The sequence below is a fragment of the Geotrypetes seraphini genome, chromosome 3, assembly GCF_902459505.1.
Source record: "Geotrypetes seraphini chromosome 3, aGeoSer1.1, whole genome shotgun sequence".
NCBI classification, from domain to species: Eukaryota; Metazoa; Chordata; class Amphibia; order Gymnophiona; family Dermophiidae; genus Geotrypetes; species Geotrypetes seraphini.
In genome coordinates, this window is record NC_047086.1 from 400,587,805 (window position 1) to 400,601,303 (window position 13,499).

At 40.9% G+C, this 13,499-nt stretch overlaps 1 protein-coding gene across 1 annotated transcript in view; it reads right to left on the minus strand.

The window, feature by feature from the left end:
• Window positions 1–11,064: 11,064 nt before the first annotated feature.
• Window positions 11,065–13,499, minus strand: part of ZFAND3 (zinc finger AN1-type containing 3) — a 499,096-nt gene continuing 496,661 nt past the window's right edge. Inside the window, exon 6 of the mRNA XM_033938373.1 lies at window positions 11,065–13,339. Within this exon, the coding sequence (XP_033794264.1) occupies window positions 13,185–13,339 (155 nt within the window). The 3' untranslated portion in view covers window positions 11,065–13,184. The remainder of the gene's footprint in view (window positions 13,340–13,499) is intronic.

Here is a 13,499-nt window from a genome sequence, read left to right on the forward strand (position 1 = left end):
ACATAGTATGGTAAATATGATGTACAGTATACTGTAGTAGGTCAAAGATGACAAGCAGTATGATAGAGTATGGAAGAACACGGTATGAGAAAGCATGGCATGGTCAGACATAGGATGAGGCACATAGTGTTTGTGACTCAAGACAATGGAGGGTCAGGGCACTTCATCAGATGTTTTGGGGAATTTGGATTGGCATACTCTCATAGAGGTTCCAGAAGCCATTAGACTCTTCGAGAGTGCTTTTGACTCCTAACTCCTACTCTTACTACTATTAAATATTTCTTTAGCACTACCAGACGCACGTAGCGCTGTACAGTCACAAAGAGTAAGAAAACAGTCCCTGCTCCAAAGAGCTTACAATCTAAACAGGCAAGACAGACAAACATGTCATGGATACAGTTAAGAGGAAGGGTTAATCAGCTGCCTGGGTTGGAGGGCAGAGGAGTAGGGTTAAGGATTGAAAGCTATACCAAAAAAGGTGGGTTTCAGTCTGCTTTTAAACAAGGGGCTTGACAGACCCTATATGTCATGTCTGTCTGTCCAAGTTAGATTGTAAGCTCTTCCGAGCAGGGACCATCTATAAATGTCAAAATGTAAAGCGCTGTGAATGCCTTTCAGCTCTATATGTGATTAGAAGTAGTAGACTAGTGCATTATTTGATATGATTAGCCATCAGCTTTTATTGAAGAGATGACAAGCCTTTGGCATAGCTGGAGAAGCGTTGAACTGGTTTGCTTCATTCTTACAAGATCATCGTTTTGGGAAATCTTAGTTCATCGTGGGTTAAAATTTTTTCAGGAGTGGCACAAGGTTCATCACTTTCTGCCCCATATTTCACCACTCTGCAAAACATTGATTTGTTTGGTTGTTCAGTACCGGCTTTATGCCAATAATATTCAGTTTTATGTTTCAGGTCATGAATCTATTTTTGATACATTTTCATTTCTGGCATTATGTCTCAGTACTATTAAATCCTGCCTTTCAGACAATAAGTTTGAATCCATCCAAAACTCAGGTTTTATTACTCGCTGGACGATTTAATCTTCAATTTCCTGCGACTTTCTTATGAGAATACTGAAATTCCCATTTCAGAACTGAAATATTTGGGAGTACTTCTTGATTCTTCACCGTTAATGAAATACATCTCAAATTAATTATTCAGAAGATATTTTTGAAGTTGAAATCACTATAACCTCTGAATTGATTGATGAGTCTGTACAAGCATATATGAGATACCCATTGTTTGATTACTGTAACTCATTGTTAGTTGGTTTGCCTAAAAAAAAAATTTAGGAGTTTTACAAATAGCTCAAAATGCTGATGTCCATTTAATCTCAGGAAGTTCTTTGTATAGTCACATTATGCCAACTTCATCAATTGCATATTCAATGGTGTATTCATTTAAAAATATTAATGCTAACTCTTAAAAATTCTTTATGAACTACAACTTTGTCTGGCTGCAACCCTAAAGGTTCATGTACCGGGCCATCCCCTTTGTTCAAGTAATCAGGCATTACTTGATGTTCCAGATTTTAAACAAATTAGATTGGAAATGTATAGGGATTCGATCTTTATGGTTGTGGGACCTCAGTTATGGAACTCCCTTCCAAAGGAATTGAGAAAGACTGAGTCCTTGAGTTCATTTAGAAAACTTTTAAAAGCATATCTGTTTTCTTAGGCATTTTTATGAATTAAAACAGAAATTTTAGACATTGTTCAGGTTTTTGAATAATCTATGTCTTGAAGAGTATGTTTTAATGTTATATCAATTCTGTGCATGTATGTTGTAAACCATTTACATTTATGTTATATAAGAATTTTTTTAATAAATAAATTTATTACTCACTGGTTGAAGGGAAGGGTGAGAAAGGATTCCCATAGAAACCTCCTCCAGATATTCTAGTGAGGGGGGCTGAGGATTCAGTAAGCCTTTTACTAGAGATGTTAGGTAACAGAGAGGACAGAGATAGCAAATACTCTGAATTGGAATAAGAAAGCCATAACACTATAGGATCTCAAAAGGATTGTGTTCATCTGTGAAGAGGAAATGCCAATAAAACAGGATGCACCTCAGATGGGTCTTTGACAACAGATATGCACTTTAAGTCTCTATAAAACCCCTTTTCAAATTCATAGCATTCTTTGCAGGAATGCGTAACTGTTCTGGGAGAGGTAATAATAATAATAACAACAGTTTATATACCGCAATACCGTTAAGTTCTATGCGGTTTACAGAAGATTAGTGGAGTTCAAGTTGAGTTAACTTAAGGGATGTGGAAACAATGGGGAGAAAGGGCAAGAGAGGGGAAGGAGGGGAGTGGGTCAGCTGTCTAGGTATTTCAGGAATAGGTGAGTTTTGAGGCGTTTCCTGAATACCTCATAAGTGGTGGGCAATAGGAGTTGTTCTAGGTCTTTACCCCATAGAGCAGCCTGATGTGAGAGAAGATGCTCATGGTGGTTTTTTAGTTTGCATCCTCTAACCGGGGGAGAAACGAAGTGCGAGTGGGTCAGAAGCCTCATTGGGGTCGCTAGTGCTTGCTGCACTTGGAGTCATCGGGACAGGCAGTCCCGCTGCTGCCCGACCCAGCCAGCTGAGAGGGTCCTTGGAGAAGGAGCCTTAAACGAGGAAAGCAGAGAGGGAGCCTGTCGCTAGTGCTTGCTGCACTTGGAGTCATCGGGACAGGCAGTCCCGCTGCTGCCCGACCCAGCCAGCTGAGAGGGTCCTTGGAGAAGGAGCCTTAAACGAGGAAAGCAGAGAGGGAGCCTGTCGCTAGTGCTTGCTGCACTTGGAGTCATCGGGACAGGCAGTCCCGCTGCTGCCCGACCCAGCCAGCTGAGAGGGTCCTTGGAGAAGGAGCCTTAAACGAGGAAAGCAGAGAGGGAGCCTGTCGCTAGTGCTTGCTGCACTTGGAGTCATCGGGACAGGCAGTCCCGCTGCTGCCCGACCCAGCCAGCTGAGAGGGTCCTTGGAGAAGGAGCCTTAAACGAGGAAAGCAGAGAGGGAGCCTGTCGCTAGTGCTTGCTGCACTTGGAGTCATCGGGACAGGCAGTCCCGCTGCTGCCCGACCCAGCCAGCTGAGAGGGTCCTTGGAGAAGGAGCCTTAAACGAGGAAAACAGAGAGGGAGCCTGTCGCTAGTGCTTGCTGCACTTGGAGTCATCGGGACAGGCAGTCCCGCTGCTGCCCGACCCAGCCAGCTGAGAGGGTCCTTGGAGAAGGAGCCTTAAATTTTCGAACAGCCGCGGTACGCGGCCCGCGGTTGCGAGCCCTGGGTCGCGAGCTGAAGGGGCGTGGCTAAAGGGGCTTGCCCCTTTTGAGCCCCTTCGGAGCCTAAGAGGAGCAGGGAGCAGGACTACCGACTCTTCAACATGGGTAAGAGGAAAGCTAAAGCAATACCATCTGCTGTAACAACAGGCCCAATGGATCGCCATCTTGTGGTTCCTATCTTGCCTCCTGTTGAGGAACAGGTAACTTTTAATATTCAAGCTGTCTCCTTATCCTCTGGGGAACCAACACCACCTCCTCAACCATCATATTCCTTACGGTTAGAAGAATCTCCTTCCCCTTTTAAGGAAGGAATAATTTCTTCTTCCCCTCAATCATTGTCACTATCTGGTCTGGAGGTTTCAGGACAGTCCCTGGGACAGGCTAAAGAACTAACCCCAGTGCAGATGAGTACTGGGCAAAGCTCGGATGCTCTCCCCAGGGATAAAGTGATCACTCTAAATGATGTTTGGCTTAGTATTAACAGAATAGAGTCATCTTTACAAAAAACCGTTTTGAACTTATGTCAATTTTCATCTGATGTAACTGTGAAAATTAAAGAACAAAATGATAAAATTGGAGAAACAGCTGTAAAGGTTGAAAAGTTAGATCAGGCAGTAGGTAATTTACAAGCTAGTGCTGTTTCTAATATAAAGGATAGTATGATGTTACATGCTAAATTAGAAAAAATGGAAAATGCTATTAGAGTTAAGAACCTTCGTTTGTTAAATTTTCCTACCACACACTACCTTTCTTCAATGGAACTCTTGAAAATGTATTTGAGGGAGATATTGCATTATAGTAAAGTGGAGACCTTTGAGGTCGATAATTTATATTACATTTCAAGAGATTCCAAAGAAAAGGTAGAGGAAGGTGGAATGGATAGAATAGTATCACCTGAGAGTTTGAATGTGTCACAGTTTTTGGAGTCATCTAAAGACATAATTGAAAAACGAGCAACTCTTCTCGTGACCTTCAAGACAGAACTTGAGAAACAAGACATTTTGAAATTATATTTCCTGAAAAAACAAGAGATGTTTTGTGGTCAACGGGTGGTTATTTTTCCAGATGTCTCTAGACAAACCCAGTTTAAGAGGAAACAGTTCCTTCAGCTAAAGCCAAAGGTTTTGGCAGTCGGAGCTACTTTCTTTTTAAAATTTCCATGTAAATGCCTGATATCATATGGAAATGATAAATATGTGTTTTTTGATCCAGCCCAGGTGGAAGATTTTATTAAAGAAAAACCTTTGTTGAAAGTTTAATTTCTTATATTTAGTTTATTTTTGGAGGATGATGTATAATGCATATAATAGCCATTTGCCTGTTCCTAGATAGTAGATAGAAAGATTTGCTTTGATGTTTTATTTGTACTGGCGATCAGCTTTAATGTGGACTAGGATACGGTTGAATTAGTTTCCTTATATATTATGTTAATTCCCATTTGGGAATTTACATTTTGTATTTTTTGTGTTCATTCATGTATGTTTGTTACAAAGATATTGTAATGAATAATCCAATAAATAAAGAATTCAAAAAAAAAAGAAGCCTCATTGGCTACCCAAGACCAGTATTGCAATAGAAGAGGTAGGTTATTGGATAGGAGGTTTTGCAGGGGCAGCAGCAGTAGGGCTGAATAACCCTTGCACTGTGTCTATGAGTTCTGCACTAATGTTTTAAGTTGTGCTAATGAATGCACATCCCTAACTGATCAGCTGAAAAATCTTGGGCAGGTAATATGTGATGGGATGTGCCTTGTGATGTTACTGGCAGCAAAGCTACATACAAGGGGTAAAGCACCCATCAGCGATGACTTATGTCTGTTCTGTCTTATTAGAATCATGTGTCCTTTCAATTGGAGGCTGAAGACTTAAGTGATCCTGTGCTTTTTGTACTCAGGGATTAAGGAAGCCACGGTCTTTCAGGCTTAGGCAGGTGCTCTAGTGCAGTGGTTCCCAACCCTGTCCTGGAGGACCACTAGGCCAATCGGGTTTTCACGATAGCCCTAATGAATATGCATGGAGCAGATTTGCATGCCTCTCACTTCCATTATATGCAAATTTCTCTCATGCAAATTCATTAGAGCTATCCTGAAAACCCAATTGGCCTGGTGGTCCTCCAGGACAGGGTTGGGAACCACTGCTCTAGTGATGGCTGCGTTTCAGGCCTTTAGGCGACTGGACTTTTGAGAAATCACTGGTTGGAGGATGAAGGTTGCTCCATAGCAAATTTTTGACTTTTATGCACAGTGCTTGCAGGCTCTTCTGGCCCTTCTCTTGAAGCAATCCACGATAAGCCTCCAAGTAGTCATGGAAGGGATTTAGAAGATCTCTGTGTTTTCAGAGTTATTTGAGCAGCATAGTAACATAGTAAATGACAGCAAATAAAGACCGAAATGGTCCATCCAGTCTGCCCAAAATGTTTACAGCCTTTCTGATTATGGTCCACTCTCGAGCAAATATACCTGGAATGAGCGTTGAAGCTCTGAATCTTTTTGCTATACTTCAACGTTTAAAACCAGGCTTTGGTGATTTTTTAGAAAGAAAAAAAAAATATAAAGATGACCACAAATATAAAGAAATTAATCTGCCACTGATGAAGTGGAAAACATGACGATGATGCTGAGGTAATCCCTTGCATGACCACAACTTTGCACTAAAGCTTTGAGCTCTGGGACAAGAGTTCCATTCTTGTACTGCTGGATGATACCCATCGTGTTTGGCTGAGTCCTGCTTGACGATGCAAGAAAAAACACTTCAGCGGTTGGAACATTCTATGGAGAATTGTACCAGATGGAAGATGTTTTAAAGAAACATTACAAGGCCTGTTTATATTACTTTTTCTATAGTTTAATAATCAGAATTTTGCCTAGCATTGTACTGTAAAACAATGCAATAGTCTGTTTTATTAATTGCATCAATTTCTCTTTGTTTTACTGCTTTACATATGCATGTATTGCATTTCAGTTTAGATGTAATCAGGTATAGTTTGATATATTTTTATTTTTTTAATTATTATAGCAAGCTCCAAAATTGTGTGGATGGGTGACATTCTATCAGTTACAGGAAAAGCCAGAGGAACAACTGGGGTCTGTAGCATGACACTAGGAATGAAAGTGGGTAGACACTTCAATACTTACCTGTTATTACGCTTGAGGCACCCACTGAAATTCTGAAGAGCACAGAGGAGCGAGCTGTGAATGACAATATTGTGGGGCTTACTGAAAGTAGTTATAGCCATAAAACTAATCCTACCCTACTCAAAGAAGAAAGACCAATGACCTTTCCTTGTAGAATTTCCTCAGGTTAGTGATCCGCAGGAGGTGGTTTTCATCTTAAGTCTAGGACAGCCTGAAACTCATTCTTGTGGATGGAGGGGGGCGACGTGATTCAGTTTTATAGCATAAACCAGAAAACTGCTTTCAGTGCCTCCGTTTGAGTGGTAAATACTGAAATATAACTGCAAATGTGGTGACACATGGAGATTCCAGGTAACAGAGTGGAAAGCTAAGCCCCACAGTCCCTTGGGCTTGGAAGGAGAGGCGAAGCATGAAAAGTATTTCACATACTGACTCTACTGTATCAGTCGAGCAAGTTTTAAAAAAAAATACAAAGTAATTTACAGCATCCAACGACACAAAGCAGACATAACAATGGCTCAAGCCTGAGAATTTACAGGAACTTAAACAGGAGCCAGAATTCGGAAACAAACAAAGAGAATGAAAAGTCAAGTTGTGCTGTCTATTAGTGCAGTAGGTCTCCAAAAAAGCAGCTGAATGTTAAAAAGCACAGAATGTGGGAACAGTATTAGCCTATGATTTAAGCCTGTTAAATAGTTAATGATCTTCAATTATACATAACAAAAGCAAAAGAACCACACATTTAAGTATTCCAGGGAAAACAAGATGTTTTCAAATCAATGCATTATGTTTCAAGTTCCAAGGTCGCTCAAAAATCTCTCAATAAAGAATGCATTAAACGAGGGCTACTGTTTTTACACAAGTGTAGATAATGAGCAAATAACTTGTCCTCTCATATCTTCACATTGTATCTGATCGCTGCATCCTACACGCTTGTTGTCATTCATTGTGCTCTGCGAGAAGGTCTGGACAGGTACCTGGAGGACAAAGGGATTGAGGGGTACAGATAGGAGTAGAGGTAAGGTTATAGGGATAGAGGTAATTTATAAAATTTAGTCAGAGACCACTGTTCAGGCAGTGGGCTTGATGGGCCGCCACGGGAGCGGACCGCTGGGCGAGATGGACCTCTGGTCTGCCTCAGCGGAGGCAACTTCTTATGTTCTTCTGTGTGTCTTCAAGAGGTGTCAATGCAGTGGTGGTTGAAGTCATACCCTCTTTGCTAGCTTACATAGCCCTAGGTAATACAACTCTTCAGACAAGAGGTCTCCCATCCTCATTTTGCCCAGCTCTGCTTATATTAATATAAAGATGACCACAAATATTTTCTTGCATGATCTTAATATTTAGAACTGGTACCAAATTGACAACAAACTCTCCATTTTTCCAGAACAGTGGTAACACAAGGTTTCTACCTAGTCAATGAGCATTGTGGTGACATTAGGAATACAACTGAGACCATGGTCATGCTTCCCTCTAGGAACAACTTGCTATGGTTTAAAAAAAACCAACAACAACCTTATAATTTAAACCTCAATTACTGATGTGGACTAAATTAGAACATTGATTGAATGAGTGGTTGATTGTTGGAATAGTCTTCCACTGGAGGTGATTGAGGCCAGCAGCATGTCAGATTTTAAGAAAAAATGGGATTGGCACGTGGGATCTCTTCGGGGAGGGAGTTAGGGGGTGGGACATTGGTATGGGCAGAATAGATGGGCCTTGGCCCTTTTCTGCCATCAGTTTCTATTTTTCTATGTTTCATCTGTCTATACTGCTGACCCCACACAGTAAATTTTAAGCAGGATTTCAAAAGAACTGGTAAATATTCAGGTGTATATAGCACAGCATACAGATTTTCCATTTAAAAAACTACACATAGCCAGGAATTTCATTTCCTAGCTGGGCACAACGTAGATTGTGCAGGGAGTCAGAGACTAGCTGGCAGCGCAGATCAAGAGAGACCATTAGTTACATTACAAGGTGGACTATAACATCCTCCACGTTAAAGGATGCATGGTGCTAATAAAACAGTATATACATTTTAAAAATAAATAAGTCATCATTCATGGGTGCTTTACCCTTTTTAAGTAGCTTTGCTGACAGCAATGTCACTAGGCACATCCCACACTGATGTCACATATCACCTTCACAAGATTTTGCAGCTGATCAATTAGGGATGTGCATTAATTAGCATGCATTTTATTCATTAACACAACTTAAAATTACCGTAGTGCAAGTAAAATTGATTCAATGCATGTTAATTTATAAATTAGATCCAATTATCACCCCAAAAAATCAGGAAGAGAATACACTAATGCTACAATGTAAAACATACATTCAAAATGTCTTCCAAACTATGTGTCGAGTAGTCAGCTGAACATCTCAAATATCTATCAAATAGACCTCAAAATCCAACAGGATAGTTACTCCGGAAGCTTCACGCTCCACAAAAGTCAATTTTTAATCATAGGTCTTCTCCGGAAACAAACTAGAGAGAAAAAACTCACCTCTAAAAATGAAAGGGAGAAAAAAAATCTCTGATTATGTCTTTATTCTGTAAGTTCAATTGACATTTGCCTAGTTAGGTAGGCTCTAAGTGCCGCAAATAAAGTAAACAGATTGAGAAAAAGGCAAAGAAAAAAAAAATTTCACAGAATGAATCATATATATTATACTAGTGTGTGATATCATTGCTAACACGGTTGCATGCAAGCTCACCCATCACTTACGATGCTATAGGCCACAAAATGTTTTTGGCAACTTCCCCCGTCACTCTGTGGAACGCACTCCCTACTTTGATCTGAATGGAAAGATCCCTAGATCGTCATTCAAGTCACTGCTGTTTCTTGGTGCTTTTGAAGCTTAAAAGGCAAACAGGAGAAACTGCCTTCACAACAGTGAGGGGCACGAGAGCAACAACGAAGGAGACCAGATGGTGCTCAGTCCTTTTTATTAGAAAACAGACTTGACATGATCGTGTTTTGGCCCAAGAAGGCCTGCCTCAGGAGTCTTGGTGTTGAATGATAAAACCACAGGTATGTTAATCCAAATGTCCAAGTACTGTATTGCAATAAAAACACTAGAAAAGACCAAAGGAATGGCAACACCGCATAAAAATGAAACTGCGATGTTCGTTGCAATTGTTGCCAGCCATTCCTTTGGTCTTTTCTAGTGTTTTTATTGCAATACTCGGGACATTTGGATTAACATATCGTTGGTTTTATCATTCAACACCAAGACTCCTGAGTTAGGCCTTCTTGGGCTGAAACACGATCGTGTCAAGTCTGTTTTCTAATAAAAAGGACTGAGCACCATCTGGTCTCCGTTGTTGCTCTCGTGCTTTTGACGCTTAGACATGACTCACTCTTGATACTAATATGAAACCAAGGAGACCGTCTCAAAGATTATCCCCCTTCCTCTATTCCCCTATTAATGATTGTATTCAGACTTATGCCCCTGTACTCTCTTTTCTATCTGCTTTCACCCCTTTACATTGATGAACCCCTCCCCTTTCTTCATATTTTGAATGATTGTATTGTACACCACTCAGAGAGTTTTGATGGGTAGTATATCAAGAATGCAATAAACTTGATAAGATAGTCTAACAGAGAACAATTAATATTCCATTAAACATTCCTGACAAATATGGAATGTCTGCAGTGTCTAACTGTGACAATTAATAAAAATATCAGGAACTTCTGCACAGGATACCCTGATACAGATGAGAGAGCCCAGATATAACATCTCTCTGTTCCCAGGATCACTGGAGCTGTTTAAGAGGTGATTGCACAAACCTACCTATATTATAAAAAACTAAGAGCACATATTCTAAGTCAACCTTTGTAGCTCTGGTAGGGCTTAAGGACAGGCAGGGGGTGACAGGACAAAAGCGCATGAGACTTCAGCACGCCGACATTGCAGCGCCGACAATTTGGCGCAAGACACCAGTGTGCTGCCTAAAAAGTGACTTTTAAAGAGCTCCGACAGGGGGTGTGGGATTTTACTTCAGACTGTTCGCGCTGCCGTTGGGGGTTATGGGGGGTGCAACCCCCATATTATAGAGAAAACTTAACTTTTTCCTAAAAATTCAGGAAAAAGTTAAGTTTACTCTATAATGGAGGGTTCCAACCCCCCCAAACTCCCCCAACGGCAGCGCGAAGAGTATGAAGTAAACTGGGGGGGGAGTTTCCCCACTCACACCCCGAGTCGGAGCTGTTTAAAAGTCACTTTTTAGGCGGCGTGCTGGTGTCTTGCACCGAACTGTCGGCACTGCAATGTTGGCGCGCTGAAGTCTCGCACGTGAATGACTATGAACCCAGGCAGGGGATTGGTCTCAGTTCTACACTGCTTTAGCCCAATGCAAAGGTATTGTCTATGACTTTTTTAAATCTTTCTTGCTGCAAAACTCTTTGGTGTTTACAGCATTGAATCTTATGTTGCTTTAAATGTTAGGTCATCATATTTAGAAAGCAGCTCACTGAAATCAGAAATCAATTCAAACTTTAATCTGATTGATTTAATATTTTTCCAGCAGGGAGCAGGGAAGGAAAAAAAAAAAAGAATAAAGTTACAAGAATCTCTTAATATTTTTTTTACAATGTTAAACTAAAACAGTTCTAGGTTACATGTATAAGTAAATCTAGAACATAAAAGTGTTAAATAAGATTTTTTTTTGTAAGATACAAGAACTTAAATTTTTCTTTACCTTTTAATAAACTTCACAGAACAGATCCTGTGAAGGAAGAACCCCCACCCCCTCAATCATCCTTTGATATTTTTTTTTTTTTCTCTTTTTTTTCTTTTTTAAGTGAGCATGATTGTTGATCCAGGTGAGCTGTCAGCAAGTAGTGTTAGAGGAGTAACTGGAGTTCATTCAAAGCTAATCATACATGTGTAACTGCAAAGAGATCAGGACCACGGACAGTTCTCACCAGTGTTCGTTAAGAAATAACACACTCTTGCCAATCGTTCTGAATGTTTTCTCAATGCTAGGACAGCAATCAGGCGGGCAAAGTACAATGCTACAGCAGCTGGCATCAAGGCTTTTTTTTTTTTTTTTTTTTAAACTCTTGTTGGCATCAGTTGAGAGGGTGTCTTGTTAGACGCCTTCTGATGGACTCTTATCAAAGACAAGAGGAATTGGGAAAATCTGGTACCAGTTCCATAAAAATGAACAAGATCAACAAAAAAAACCAAAAACAAATCAAAAGAACCGCAGAAAAATATGTGAACATTTCACAATGAAGTACCTCACTGGTCATGTGCCGTTCCTCAACAGACACATCTTGAGCATTTTCAGGCTGAAGATCACACTCTCACTTTCTCTGGTGTTCAAACGTTCAGTCTGTTGCAGCAAAGAGCTAAAGAGGATGGCCAGGGTCGTGCCCATTAAGCTAAGAGGGTGGCAATTCTTATTCAAATCCTATGCTTACAGAGCAGTAATCAACCTACTCTGTGAAACTTACTAATTCAGCTAATGATCAAATCTTTCCGTGCCCTCAGTCACACTGTAATGCTAAATATGATTGTTAATGCTTTATCATCATTAAGAGAAAACAGTGCTACACAGACCAAAACTCTTTCTGCCTGCATGAACTGTGCCAAAAAGAGGCTACATGGCACGTTTGCCAAAAATTGACATGGCCCATGCCACTTCTGCATCTGACTGAGACAGACTAGAATTTCGAGCTGTCTCCTCGGACATAATTCCTTCCACACTTTCTCATGACACTTGATTCGTACAGTCTCTGGGCCCAGCTCTCCCTGTAACCCTCTGGCTGTATGTAAATTTGGCTGTTAGCCCTTACTGAATTTAATTTTTTTTTTTTAATATCCCATCAACACCAGGAGTTGAGGAGTACAAAGATAAATTGGCAATGCCGGTTTTCGCCCCCGATTGTTCCCCAATACTGTTACTGAATTTAGTTTGTGACCAAAATGTCTACATTATTCCCAATATATAGTATAGCTATAGAAAGGTGGCCTGCAGAAGCCAACCGTTGCTATCCTCATTTGATCAGAAATCCCTGCCCCTCAGCAAGTGACAAACATGAGCTAATGAGGCCTAGGCTGCTGGACAGGGCTGCAAAGGTCTGCTAGTCACTGTCAGGGGCTTACACAAAGCTGGAAAACTCTATGGATGACAGGTAGGATGAAATGAAATCCAAAGTTGGGTTTTTTAAGTACAATTTTTTTTTTTAAACAATCAGATGGTTCTGATAGAAACTGATTTGAGTGGGAGACCCTGATGCTAATACTAAATCCCCATTAGCCACACATGTCTAGGAAGAAAGGAGTGACCAATCGGGATATGGCTGTGCTCCACCTGTCAGATAAAATAGCTTCCGATATGGTTTCAGTGTTCTCCTGCTGTGCTATAATGCAGGGGTTTCCCTTTTATTTTATTTAATGGCATTTTTCTATTTACTAGTTAATGTGACAGTACACTTGTGAAGAGGCCTCTGGTTCCTTCAAGTAGAAAATCCTTTGGAACTGTTTTTCTTATAAATTAACTAGCCATACTGAGATAGACAAACATTTACCAAATTCCTGGTGTCTTTGTTCCACTTGTGGCTGGTTATTAAGATGCCCACTAGCCACTCTATACTTTAACCATCACCAGCTCCCAACACTCCTGGACTGGCATGGTTGGCTATTTAAAAGAAACCTGGATTGGCCATAACCTGTATCTTGCCCCAGTACAGAGAGCCTGGCTGACTTTGTCCTAAATAAGGCTAATATCAGTGAGCTAAGGGAAAGAGCGGTGAGGTTCCAGAGTGCGGCACTCAGGAGCAGCCCTCTCCAATGCGCTGGCATGATCGGCCCACTTTACGGTCCAGTTTCACCATTTTCATAATGGCTTCCTCGCGGCCCCGGCCCATGTGATCGAACGTGCAGTCGTGTTGTTCCGGGAGACGATGCAACATACAGAACACGTATCCTAAGAAGAAAAACAAACACACATTATGAAAACCTGAGACACCATACGCTGAAATGAGGGGAGGGCGGTAGAGAAGAACCAGCCCTGACTCTGCACATTTGATTTTGGACAGCTTTAATCCAAACTTGGGCTATTCTGTGGTTGCATGCTCATTAGGCTA